General features: G+C 40.4%; 1 protein-coding gene across 2 annotated transcripts in view; it reads left to right on the top strand.

Moving 5' to 3' along the window:
• The window catches only part of SIK2 (salt inducible kinase 2), a 93667-nt gene that overhangs the window by 5846 nt on the left and 74630 nt on the right, over window positions 1-13191 (top strand). For both annotated transcript variants that reach the window (XM_084803536.1, XM_084803535.1), the window contains exon 2: window positions 6610-6726. In XM_084803536.1, coding sequence (XP_084659662.1) covers window positions 6610-6726 — 117 coding nt within the window. The remainder of the gene's footprint in view (window positions 1-6609; window positions 6727-13191) is intronic.

The raw sequence follows: 13191 nt of genomic DNA, 5'->3' as shown, positions 1-13191 counted from the left end.
CACTTTCCTAAACAACCCAGGAAAGCCCCATTCCTGAGTTACTGTTCTATCCAAACCTGGACATTCTGGGTTGTTTAACGGTTAAACAACACAGAGATAACCTAGCAGCAAACCGTGGACTAACTCTGGGTTGTTTAACCCCTAAACAACTCAGAGTTTCTGGGTTCAGATATAACAACTTCACCCTGTTCCTGGGTTGTTTAGGCAAATGGAAGTGGGTGAGCAGGCAGGAACCAGCATGTTCTCTCACTCCTCTGAGCTCACAAACATCTCGTGGTTTGTTAACTGTGGATTGCTTGATCTGTGAACTGGGTGATTGTGTCCTATAGTGTAAATGTTTGTGCAACTTTGTTGTGAAGCCCCAAACCATTTCATCTAGGCTGCAGTCCTGTACACACTTAGCTGGGAGTAAGTACAATTGAATTCAGTAGGGCTTATTTCTGAGTAGAAATGCATAGGATTATAAATCAGTCAATCTCTTAAACTTATTTTAGTGTCTGAAATCCTGGCAACAGTAGTATATTTAACTTTGCTCATATTGATTATACTATACTCTGTGTATGAGACACAATGGGTTGGTTCCAGATTTAGTCAGACTTAGAATTGACCCATTTGAGGTCCAGTTTATTTCAATAGGTCTACTGTAAGTATGGCTAAATCTGGAACCAGCCCAATGAGTTTTTGCCAGTCCTTAATATAAGTGTCCAGTAGTATTTTATATACAGAAACTATTTATGCAGTGACTATACACACTCAGTGGAGGGAAATTTGGAGGTCTTAATATACTGATTCATGAGCACATCCATGTGATGTAGATACATGATTGTGTGCCTGACAGAAGGGTCTGTAAGGTAAATGATTTTGAATTGTAGTGCTTCCAGAGAATTCTTTTGGGTATCAAGCATGCTTATTTGGCAGTGCACCTGACACCTGCAAGCAGCACGATGAGTGGGCCAATTCTCCCTGGCTCAAATGGCATCTTGGGGGATTCTTGGATTCACTATTGATGGCAGCTTGAGCAAAGGATTGCTGGTGGGTGGGAAGGTTGTTGTAGAAAAAAAATCCATGACTCTGCTTTATTTCTACACCCACTGCTTTTTTAACTTCTCCTTTAGCGCTGAATCATGTAACCATCAGTGTGGGAATACACTATTGTATATTACACTGTAATATACAATTCAATAAATTCTATTGTATATTATTAAGAATATAGAAATTGCCTGTCAAATCAGAGTGTTGGTTGCATCTGTCAGGTACGTCAATGGATATTGGCCAGTATTTTGCTTTGTAGTGGTTTGCATTCTTCCTCTATGTGTTACCATTTGTAGGTGTAAAGGCTTCTTAGGGATGGGTACATTTTGCTTATGGCACAGATATGAGTTATGATTATGGTTGAAAAAGTACAGAAGCCATATGCCATGGTTTGTCTCTGTAAGGGAGGGGGGGGGAAACAGTGGAAAGAATTGAATTCTCAGTCTTCAGTGGGGAAGGATTTAGAAAACTGAAATTATGTATTTGGTGGAATTAAGTGTTACAGTGGTGAATTCTGTTTAGATTACAGTGGTGAATTCTATTTAGCCCACTAGACTGCTACGGGCTACTCGTTCAGGTGCTTCATAGCTGTTGCTACTTTATTCAGGCTGAAAATTTGTTATCTTCAGTAATGTCTTAGCAATGTTTCTGAAAGGAAATCTGAAATGCACTGGAACACCATGAAAACAGAACATGACAGGCTGGTAAAAAACACACACACACAAATATGAAGGAGGCAGAGTGTTCTGCAAAGAAGGATTTGACAGTGAAGGCGGGAACTACCGCAGAGTGTCTAGAGGGAGCCTCTGTGGAAAGTTAGTTATAATCAAAATACTTTGGAATGAATTTAGTGTGGAGTCTTGCACTCCACCCCCTTCTATGTTTCAGAATTGAGGAAATATGTGGAAGCCAGTAAAACTGACTTCCTTGGATTTGCTGAGAAGCATCTGACTTACTGAGAACTGAATTTCTTGGAACTGCATAGCTTGCAGACCTTCATATGAAATAGTTTATTTCGTCATTGTTTGGAAAGGTTATATTGGTAGCAGATATCCACAGCCTGGAGAGAATGAGGGAGTAGCAGCGAGTTGGATTAACACTGTGAAAGTGGAACCAAGGTTTACAGCAAAACTAATGTCTCCACTCTTTTTAAATATATTCTCTCTTTTGGAGGTTCTTTCTAGAATCTTTATTTGTGGACCTGGCCAGAAATAAATGCTGGGAAGATAATTTTTAAATTATAGTTTAAACAAAAATTAAAAATGGAACTTGACTATAATTAGAATGCATTTGGGGAGATCGGGGCTGTGATCCCCAAATCCACATGTTCTCCTTTGTGCAGCATTTTCAGTCCTTGTTTAACTGCCAGACCATTTTTTTAAACTGGATTTAAAAAGCGATTTAGTAATTAAGCTTTGTTGCTGCAACTATACCTCACCTGAAATTCTCTCTTTGTCTCAGTCACTGTTCTGAATTGGAAGTTAAACCTGTGGTTACTGCTTTGGTAGTTAACACTTCTTCCATCATTGCATATATTCACCAACTATTTATTGTGGACTCCTTCAAGCTAGATGGGGTCCAAGAAATACCTTTCTAATAGTTTGGAGACCCCACATCTTCTTTGAGTTAGACTCCCATTACACATCTTGGAAGGCATAGACGTAACCATGTTCCACTTTGGGAACTACTAAGCTGCATGTGCAGAAACTGTTGTGCCAAACATTGATAAATAATTGAAGATTTTTGTTCAGTTAGGGTTTGTTTTCCTTGTCATCAGGAGCTGCTTCCAAAGTAACAAGGGCAAATGGTTGTGTTTGCCTTTTGAGTTTTTACTTGGCTTGCAACCTCTTTGAAGTCAATGCTGCTGCTTATCACCCTGCTTTTATGCATAGTGGAGGATTAGCGGCCATGACTATGAGTGAAAAATAATACCTTAGAATTGCTACACAGATGCAGTGGCAACCCCCAAATCTCCTGCAGTAGCTTAGCATTGCTGGCTTCTCTAGAGCAAAGGTGTTTAGTAGTTGTATGTGTAATTCATTCAAGTCAGGGTTGATGAAAATGATGTGATGTTCTTCTGTGTTAAGTATGCATACAGTTAAGCCTCTAGCAAATTTTCATGCTGTAATAGTTATACCTGTGCTTTTGTGGTGGGGGAAGGTTGGTAAGCAGGGATTCTTCTAAATCTTGTGACATCATCAGCCATGGTCCCAGTGTGGGAAATGTAACATATTGGTAGCCCAGTTGCTGGTGTGTGTCCCTGCCTTCTTCATAAGAGCAAGCAGAGGGGAAAGTGTTGTGTATTATGAGTCAAAGATGGAGATAGGGCAGATCCTAGTTTAACTGGTAGCGGGACTGGAAAAGGCCTCTGTTTGAGATCCAAGACTGCTGCTGACAGGATTCAGGCCTTACCTGACCATTCTTCTGATTCCATATCAAATGCCTTCATATCTTTGTGGGGCAACACCTTCCATATCCTTTATTTTCCCTGATCCATTGGGTGAATGACATGCAAGGTGTCTGGAGTGGATAAGAATTTCTGTTTCTAGTAAATGTTGATGTTCTCATGATTCATCTGTCTTTCATTCTTCTTTAAAAATAGTGCTAATCTTAATGATATATTGTGACATTTTCTCAGGTTGGTTACCTATTGGGTAAACAAAGGAAGTGTGGGTTTTATTCCTCTTCTTAAATGCATGCATGATCTTATACAAAGAAAATATAAGCCTCTAAGCATCTCTTTGCAGGGTTGGAGCCTTAAGCTCTGGATATACAAGCACTGAAGTCATTTGAATTAGCAGCACTTCAGCCATATAAGAGGGGATAATCGTCCTCTATTCCATCAGGTTCAGATTGTTGTCTACCTCCAGGGAACTCTGTCTCCTTTAGTGTATTTGCTGTGGGTCAGTAGTTCCTTTAAATTTTTCAGTAGCCATTAGTGATGTCTGCTAAATGGAAAATTATCTTTCTGGCATGCTAAATATACTCTTACAGACATTTTTGATCAGAAAATTTCATGAAGGAATTGTAAAACCAGAAGAGAGACACAAATTCATTTCTAGTACAGGTCTTCCACTGAATCAAGATACTGCTTATACTAAAAATTCTGATTATTTAATATAAGAACATAAGAAGAGCCTTGTTCGATCAGGCCAAAGGTCTGTCTAGTCCATCATTTTGTTTCCACAGTGATCAGGAAGCCCACAAGCAGGAGATGAATGCAATAGCACCCTCCCACTTACGTCCCCCACCCACTGGTATTTAAAAGCATACTGCCTCTGATACTGGTGGTGATATATAGCCATCATTTTATTTTTATTCATTTGAAGTTATTTTAGGCCACCTTTAAGAGTGGAATCAGTAGCCATTCAAAGCAATATCCCATATGAATTTGTCTAATCCCCTTTTAAAACTGCCCAAGTTGGCGGCCATCACTACATCTTGTGGAAGCAGGATCCATAGTTCTGTATCTGTATATTCCACTATGTGCTGTATTGTGTATTTTATTTTGTCTGTGCTGAATCTCCCACCATTTAGCTTCATCGGATGACCACATGTTCTAGTATTATGAGATAATAATCATAATTTCTCCACTGCAATAATTTCTTTGATTAATATGATATTAATATTAATATTTGATTAATAATTTCTTTATTAATCAAATAATATGATATACCACAAAGAGGAAACAAGGGCACCATGGCAATTGAGATAGATGTCTACTGGACAAGAAGCAACTTAATGCAAACCTAGGGGATTCTAGCAACCTTTTGCCATTTGCTTTTTGTTCAAATTTCTCCAAGGATGGGGCATGTAATAATAAATGGAAAAACATGTGTCCAAAATACACAAGAGTTGAGGGTCATACTTTAAAAAAAAATCTTTTTATTTGCAACACAATGGTAACAACAACAACAATACTCAAAAGCCAGCCCAAATTGCACTGCTTCTGAAAGATTTGGGGGTTTTAGTAAGTGTGTAGGGAGAGTTCCATAGTTGAGGGGGCACTGAACATATTTTGTATGCCCCCTTTGGCCAGATTTGTGGCCCCCTGGCTTTCTATGTTAAAGTAGTTCCATGTGACTAAGACTTTCTGTTTGTGTGTATGTGTGTTACGTTGTTATAGTTTTCCAGTGATCATTCAGCTCTGGCATTGGAGTAATGGTTGTGCAGTGATCCATGTAGCATTTTCAGTTGCACATTCCACTCTTTTTTGTTTTCATTTGCCTTTAAAATGAATCTGTGAGCCTGTAACTGCATTTCTTTAAAACTCTAATTTTCCAGCATTCTCAGAGAGTTGGGGGTTTGCAATCCCAAAACTAGATTGTAGATGGGTTGAGCTATATTTATTGTGTTTAAGTGGTTTGGGTTTCCCTAAGGGGAGCTTACACTAAAATTTCAATAGTGTGATTATAAATGTCTTTATGTGGGAAGCATTAATCACAGTTAAAATGGAGCTCATGCAATAATTCAAACTTCATTGATTTTATTTTCTGACTGAATATGATGTGAATGTCTGCTTAAATTGTATTTTACATTCAAGGACACTTTCTCTTTTTGGTTAGTTAGTGGGTAGAGTGGACACATGTTTGGGATTGTTTTAAAAAAATAAAGTCATATTTCTAGTGGGAATAAACTGTGAGACATTTTGGCTAGGATCCAAAAAGCTACTTTGGGGCTGTGTGTGCCCATTCTCTGACTTTGTGTGTGTGCGTGCGTGTGTGCATGCATCCATCTGTGCTTTCCCTCCCCACCCCCAGGTCAACAACAGACCTTCAACTGCTTCTGAAACTCCCTTTAGTTTCAAGAATTATTTCTCAGATAGCCTGGGTGCTATTCAAGGAACACAAATTTAAAGATCCCTTAAGCTTGTAGAATGAATCATGTAGTCTTTTGGATCTTGGCCCATGTATATATTATTTACTGTGTTTGTACATTCTTGAAGAACATTTTGTGATGTTTCAGAGGTGCTTTGTTTTAGTTTCTCTAAATCATGATGCTAAGAACTTAAATAATGATGGTCTTTGTGGTTCCTCTTTTTTATCCTATGTTTTAAGGTTTGCTATTGAGCATGTCTTTTGGTCTTACAACAATGTCAAATAATGTGTATTTTATTTACTAGGCAACTTGACTGTCATATCTTGGCCATGTCCTGTATGGCGATGCTTAATAGCAGGCTTGGTGATACCTGAACTTCTTGTAAGTGCAAGCAAGAAGGTTCATCAGTGTGATTACATAGAGAGTAACAGATAAAATGAAAAGGTATAGGGAAAATACTGTGGAGGTCTTAATTTCTGTGACAAACCTGTCCCCTAGAAGGTTTTTCTGCCCCACCCCCTGAGTCTGATGTGCTTTATTTTAAAATATCCTGCTCCTCCTTAGCATAAACAAAGTAGACTCCCCTGTGTATAAATAAATGCAAGTGTGCTTTTACTAAAATTCTGGCCAAGAGTTTGGACTTGTTCGTTCTGTTGTATAGAAAGTGTTGAATTGGCTTGTAAAAATTTATTTATATGCTACCTTGGTAATCCAGTTGGGCAAAACTGACTTAAAAATTCTTTTTGTATTTGATTCTAGGTGGCAATAAAAATCATTGACAAATCTCAGCTAGATTCTGTGAACCTGGAGAAAATTTATCGTGAAGTGCAGATAATGAAGATGCTGGACCACCCACACATTATCAAGCTTTATCAGGTGTGTAGCAATCTTGCCTGCCAAGCTTAAGTGTTAAGGATTTATCAGAATGAAGCTCCTTGCCTAATGAAGTCCTGCATTCTATGTATATCTGGCAAGTGTTTGAGGTTCTATGTGGTAATTAATGAATGCTGGTTCACAAATCTGAACATAAGTTTAAACATATGTATCCTTCAGGTTTGTTTCTTACTTGATTCTTTGTGAATGTTGACATCTGAATGGTTTTGAATAATTCATTAATTCACATAGCTGAACTTCCATTGACTTGAACAGGCAGAGGCATGGAGAACTAGACAACTGACAATTTACTTAGTCAGTGCAAGACTCTTGTTGACAGGAGCAGCCTCTGTAGTTTTTAGGCCAGGCTGCAGAGAATCTGCTCAGCTTGGAAATTGTGTGGCCACATTCCCACAAAACACTAGGCCAGAATTCGTCACAATCCTGACTTATCATTCACCGGCAACCATGCTGGTGCACACTGACTGACTGCTCCCACTTGGCTCCTCATCCAAGTTGGTTTGACTAAGCCAACAAGGAACTTACCAGGGCAGAAAAGCTTGTCGTTGTATCCATACTGGGACTCTTGGCTTGTTGCTCTTCTAACAAGCCAAGGTTTGAATGTGACTTCTGAATCGAGGCTTGGTAGAGAAGCAACAACCCAGATTCAGACATAACACTAAGGTTTTCCACCCTGATAAGCTTCCTGTTAGTTTAGCCACTTCTGCTTGCAGGGGTAGGCAAGTGGAAGTGATCAGGTAGTGTACATCAGCATGATCACTTGTAAACAATAAGCATTTTCAGTAAATGTGGCCAGTTGCCTCTCTCTAAACAGTAAGCTGCCATGAGGCCAGGTGGATCAGTGGAACTTCATCTTTCATGAAGTCCTGTTTGTTATCTAATCTGCAGCTTGATCTGAATACCCCTGTGACTGAGAGTTCAGTTGTTGTTCAGTCGTGTCCGACTCTTCGTGACCCCATGGACCATAGCACACCAGGCCTTCCTGTCCTGCGCTCTCTCCCGGAGCATGCTCAAGTCCATATTCATTGCATCAGTGATGCTGTCTAGCCATCTCATCCTCTGCCGTCCCCTTCTCCTTTTGCCTTCGGTCTTTCGCAGCATCATGGTCTTTTCCAGAGAGTTTTCTCTTTGCGTTAGGTGGCCAAAATATTTGAGCTTCAACTTCAGTATCTGTCCTTCCAATGAGCACTCAGGGTTGATTTCCTTTAGGATGGACTGATTTGACCTCCTTGCAGTCCAGGGGACTCGTAAGGGTCTTCTCCAGCACCACAGTTCGAAAGCATCAATTCTTCGGCGCTCAGCCTTCCTTATAGTCCAGCTCTCACAGCCATACATTGCTACTGGGAAAACCATAGCTTTGATTAGACGGACCTTTGTCGGCAAGGTGATGTCTCTGCTTCTTACTATGCTGTCTAGGTTGGCCATAGCTTTCCTCCCAAGGAGCAAGCGTCTTTTAATTTCATGGCTACAGTCACCATCTGCGGTGATCTTGGAGCCCAAGAAAGTAAAATCTGTCACTGCTTCCATTTCTTCCCCTTCCATATGCCAGGAGGTGATGGGGCCAGATGCACTGATCTTAGTTTTTTTAATGTTGAGTTTCAAACCAGCTTTTGCACTCTCCTCTTTCACCCTGAACAAGAGGCTCTTTAGATCCTTTTCGCTTTCTGCCATTAGGGTGGTATCATCTGCGTATCGGAGGTTGTTGATAATTCTCCCAGCAATCTTAATTCCGACCTGTGATTCATCCAACCCGGCGTTTCTCATGATGTACTCTGCATATAAGTTAAATAAGCAGGGCGACAATATGCAGCCTTGTCGTACTCCTTTCCCAATTTTGAACCAATCGGTTGTTCCATGTCTGGTTCTTACTGTTGCTTCTTGACCCTCGTACAGGTTTCTCAGGAGACAGGTAAGGTGGTCTGGTACCCCCATCTCTTTAAGAATTTGCCACAGTTTGTTGTGATCCACACAATCAAAGGCTTTAGTGTAGTCAATGAAGCAGAAATAGACATTTTTCTGGAATTCTCTTGCTTTCTCCATGATCCAGCGAAAGTTGGTGATTTGATCTCTAGTTCCTCTGCCTCTTCGAAACCCAGCTTGTACTTCCGGTAGTTCTCGGTTCGCATACTGCTGAAGCCTAGCTTGTAGGATCTTGAGCATAACCTTGCTGGCATGTGAAATGAGCGCAATTGTACGGAAGTTTGAACACTCTTTGGCGTTGCCCTTCTTTGGAATTGGAATATAAACTGACCTTTTCCAGTCTTGTGGCCACTGTTGAGTGTTCCAAATGTGTTGGCATATTGAGTGCAGCACTTTAACAGCATCATCTTTTAGGATTTTAAATAGCTCAGCTGGAAGACTGTCATCTCCGCTAGCTTTGTTGTTACTAATGCTTCCTAAGGCCCACTTGACTTCACTCTCAAGGATGTCCAGCTCAAGTTCAGTGACCGCACTATCATGGCTATCAGGGACATTCAGATCTTTCCTGTATAGTTCTTCTGTGTATTCTTGCCACCTCTTCGTAATCTCATCTGCTTCTGTTAGGTCCCTGCCTTCTTTGTCCTTTATCATGCCCGTCTTTGCACAAAACGTTCCCTTGAGATCTCCGATTATCTTGAAGAGATCTCTAGTCGTTCCCATTCTGTTGTTTTCCTCGATTTCTTTGCATTATTCATTTAAGAAGGCCTTCTTGTCTCTTTGCTATTCTCTGGAAATCTGCATTCAGTTGGGTATATCTTCCCCTTTCTCCCTTGCTTTTCGTTTCCCTTCTTTCCTCAGCTACTTGTAAAGCCTCCTCAGACAGCCACTTTGCTTTCTTGCATTTCTTTTTCTTTGGGATAGATTGAGTTGCTGCCTCCTGAACAATGTTACGGACCTCTGTCCATAGTTCCTCAGGCACTCTGTCTATCAGGTCTGATCCCTTAAATCAATTCTTCACCTCCACTGTATATTCATAAGGGATATGATTTAGGTCATACCTGAATGGTTTAGTGGTTTTCCCTATGTTCTTCAATTTCAGCCGAAATTTTGCAACAAGAAGCTCATGATCTGAGCCACAGTCAGCGCCAGGTCTTGTTTTTACTGACTGTATAGAGCTTCTCCATCTTTGGCTGCAAAGGACATAATCAATCTGATTTCGATATTGACCATCTGGTGATGTCCATGTGTACAGTCGTCTCTTGTGCTGTTGGAAAAGCGTATTTGCTATGATCAGCGTGTTCTCTTGGCAAAACTCGATTAGCCTTTGTCCTGCTTCATTTTGTACACCAAGGCCATGCCTGCCTGTTATCCTGGTGATTTCTTGACTTCCTACTTGGCATTCCAATCCCCTATGATGAAGAGGACATCTTTTTTTGGTGTTAGTTCTAGAAGGTGTTGTAGGTCTTCATAGAACCGATCAACCTCAGCTTCTTCGGCCTCAGTGGTTGGGGCATAGACTTGAATTACTGTGATGTTGAATGGTTTGCCTTGGATTTGTACTGAGATCATTCTGTCGTTTTTGAGATTGTGCCCCAGTACTGCTTTTCCCACCCTTTTGTTGACTATGAGAGCTACTCCATTTCTTCTAAGGGATTCTTGCCCACAGTAGTAGATATGATGGTCACCTGAATTAAATTCGCCCATGCCTGTCCATTTTAGTTCGCTGATTCCCAAGATGTCGATGTTCAATCTTGCCATCTCCTGTTTGACCACTTCCAGCTTACCTTGATTCATTGATCTTACATTCCAGGTTCCTAGACAATATTGTTCCTTACAGCGTCGGATTTTGTTTTCACCACCAGACACATCCACAGCTGAGTGTCCTTTCGGCTTTGGCCCAGCCGCTTCCCTCTTTCTGGTGCTACTTGGAAATACCCTCTGCTCTTCCCCAGTAGTATATTGGACCCCTTCCGACCTGAGGGGCTCATCTTCCGGCGTCATCTCTTTTAACCTTGAGATACGTTCCATGGGGTTTTCTTGGCCAGAATACTGGAGTGGGTTGCCATTTCCTTCTCCAGTGGACCACATTTTGTCAGAACTCTCTGCCATGACCTGTGCGTCTTGGGTGGCCCTGCACGGCATAGCTTATGGCTTCACTGAGTTACGCAAGCCCCTTCGCCACCACAAGGCAGTGATCCATGAAGGGGCGAGAGTGCAGTACAAAAGTCAACAAATTTCATAGTGTGAAACAGTGAACTTTTAAAGATGGAATAAAGTTTTGAATGTGGGCTGTGCTACTGTGTGTGTGATTTAACTGGGGAAATTATTGTTTTTAAATCTGCCTAGTGTGTCTGATTTACTTTTCTTCATTATAGTACTTAGCTTTTTTCTAGGTCTGGATAGTAAGGAGATGGGGGAAGTCATCACTCTTTCAGGGATGACTCAGTTGTTTTTCATGTGTTAGTCAGAGACTACTAGAGTGTTTGCATTTCTAATGCTTAATTCTGAGCCTAAGGGCACATCTATTCTACAAAAAACGAATTGGTATGGAATTTGTTTTAAGTGTCATTGCTTCCCCCAAAGTATCTGTGAATTGTCTGTCAAGATTCTGAGAATTCTTTTGGTTCAGAGAAAGAGAGTTCCCTTTATAGAGAGCCATGAAAGTAAACAGGTTTGAAGGTCATGTAGGCATGCCTTAATCTTTCATTTTTCATTAAGCACGCATGTAGTCACACATACACCGGCAAGCATTTCATCTTACCATCAATTGGATAAATGCTCTAGAAGACTCCATCAAAGCTTTTCTAGGGCCACGTGTTCTCCATTAGAGCCCATGTATCTAATGACAGCGTAGCATTTATAAGGGCAGCACATTCAGTAAACTGCCCAAAGAATTAGATGGGCAGGTGTTCATATTGCTGTCTGTGATGAAGAAGCATTCATTGATTGATAAGGGTGATTGGCTTTTGGCTTTTAGGTTAGGTAGGCAAGTGTTTGAAAGCTGAGAGTTGATATTCAAGTCTTGCAGTTTTATTTTGCATGTGATGCCTCACTGCAGTTGAAAATTCGTCATAGGGTAAGCCAAAAATTGAATTTAGATGCTGAATATGTGGATAAAGGACACAAAAGTTCAGGAATGTCCCCTGTGTAGTACTGAATGAAATGAACAGAAGGTACTCAAGAACACAGTTGTGTGAATAAGTTGCCAATGGATTGTGTCCATTGTAAATTTCCACAGGAGTCCCAGTTCTGAGCTACCCTTCTTGTCCCAGTGACATTAACAGATTGCCACCATTAAGTGTTGAGCCATAAGCAGAATAGGAAGTTCCTGCTATTTAAAGAGGAAAGATCTGATTTAATGAGGTCTGTCTTGTTAGCTTTAATTTTAATAGTGGAAACAGTCTAGTGGTTCAATTGTATTAAATCATGTCTTAACCTTGACAGCACCCTATAAATCATGAGAATAATTCTGATAGGATGAAACAAGCACCTTATTTTGCTTTTTCAAATCAGAATGCAGAAGGAGAGAGTTTTCATGTAGTTGAAAAGAATACTCTGGGATCTTGCTGAAAAAGTGGCTAGCTATGACTTACGCTCTTTCTGCAAAGCAGTCACCTTTAATACGTCTACATTTTTATTATGGGTTAACCCCTGCCATATGTCTGTGATAGCACTCAGAGGTTAGCTAGTTATTAAGAGTCAACAAACTTGCAGATAAGAAATGTGTGTTAACTAATCGCACATTGAGCAATGATAAAGGCATCTCACTTCTTTGCATGCTATGTAAATATAATAATTCCATTTAAAAATATAAGGGGAAGCCAGATCTATTAAGGCCAAGGTTAATGTGACTTTTTCATTTGCTTTGTAGAAATCATGCTACATTTTGAGATGCAGTTTTAAAAAATCTGCTTAGGAACGGTCCCATCCCTAGCCTTCCTACCAGCCATGTGGGGGGTGCTGTGCAACTGTCAGGATGATCCCCACCCATCCAAGCTTTGGGTGGCCTCCCCACCCACCCAAGCTTCATTGTTTGGGGAGAGCCTGGTCACTTGTCCGTTCAACAGAGGGTGGCAGCACAATTGTCTTAGCAACCAAAAATGTTGAACCTGGGTTTGAGGGTACCAACAGGTCCGTTTTTGGTGAGACATGAAACTTTTAAATTTTTTAAATGTATTTAATCAATTTACAGATGGCTCATTTCATTCTCATTTTAGAAAGCATAAAAATTTAAAGTACAAAATGTTTTAGTTAAAACATTTAAAACTAAATACCCCCCCCCCCAATATTTAAAATCAGAAAACTAAGAACCAACGAACTGGGCAGCACAATCAGCCAGGGGAGGCCTGGGTGAAAAGATAGGGCTTTAACTGGTACCTAAAACATGTCACAGTGGGTGCCTTCCACATACCATATTATGGATCCAGTCTAAATTTCACTTACGTTTTTTGATGCTGGGACAAAAAAGAATACATCTGGCTTCAGGTAATTCACTATTACAGCTTAATACATTTATTAAAACATTTC

The sequence above is a fragment of the Heloderma suspectum genome, chromosome 6 (genome assembly GCF_057233095.1).
Source record: "Heloderma suspectum isolate Gila_16-S chromosome 6, 16-S_ref, whole genome shotgun sequence".
Lineage (NCBI taxonomy): Eukaryota > Metazoa > Chordata > Lepidosauria > Squamata > Helodermatidae > Heloderma > Heloderma suspectum.
The sequence above is the reverse complement of the archived record's forward strand: the minus strand, read 5'-3'. Positions and strand labels throughout refer to the sequence as shown.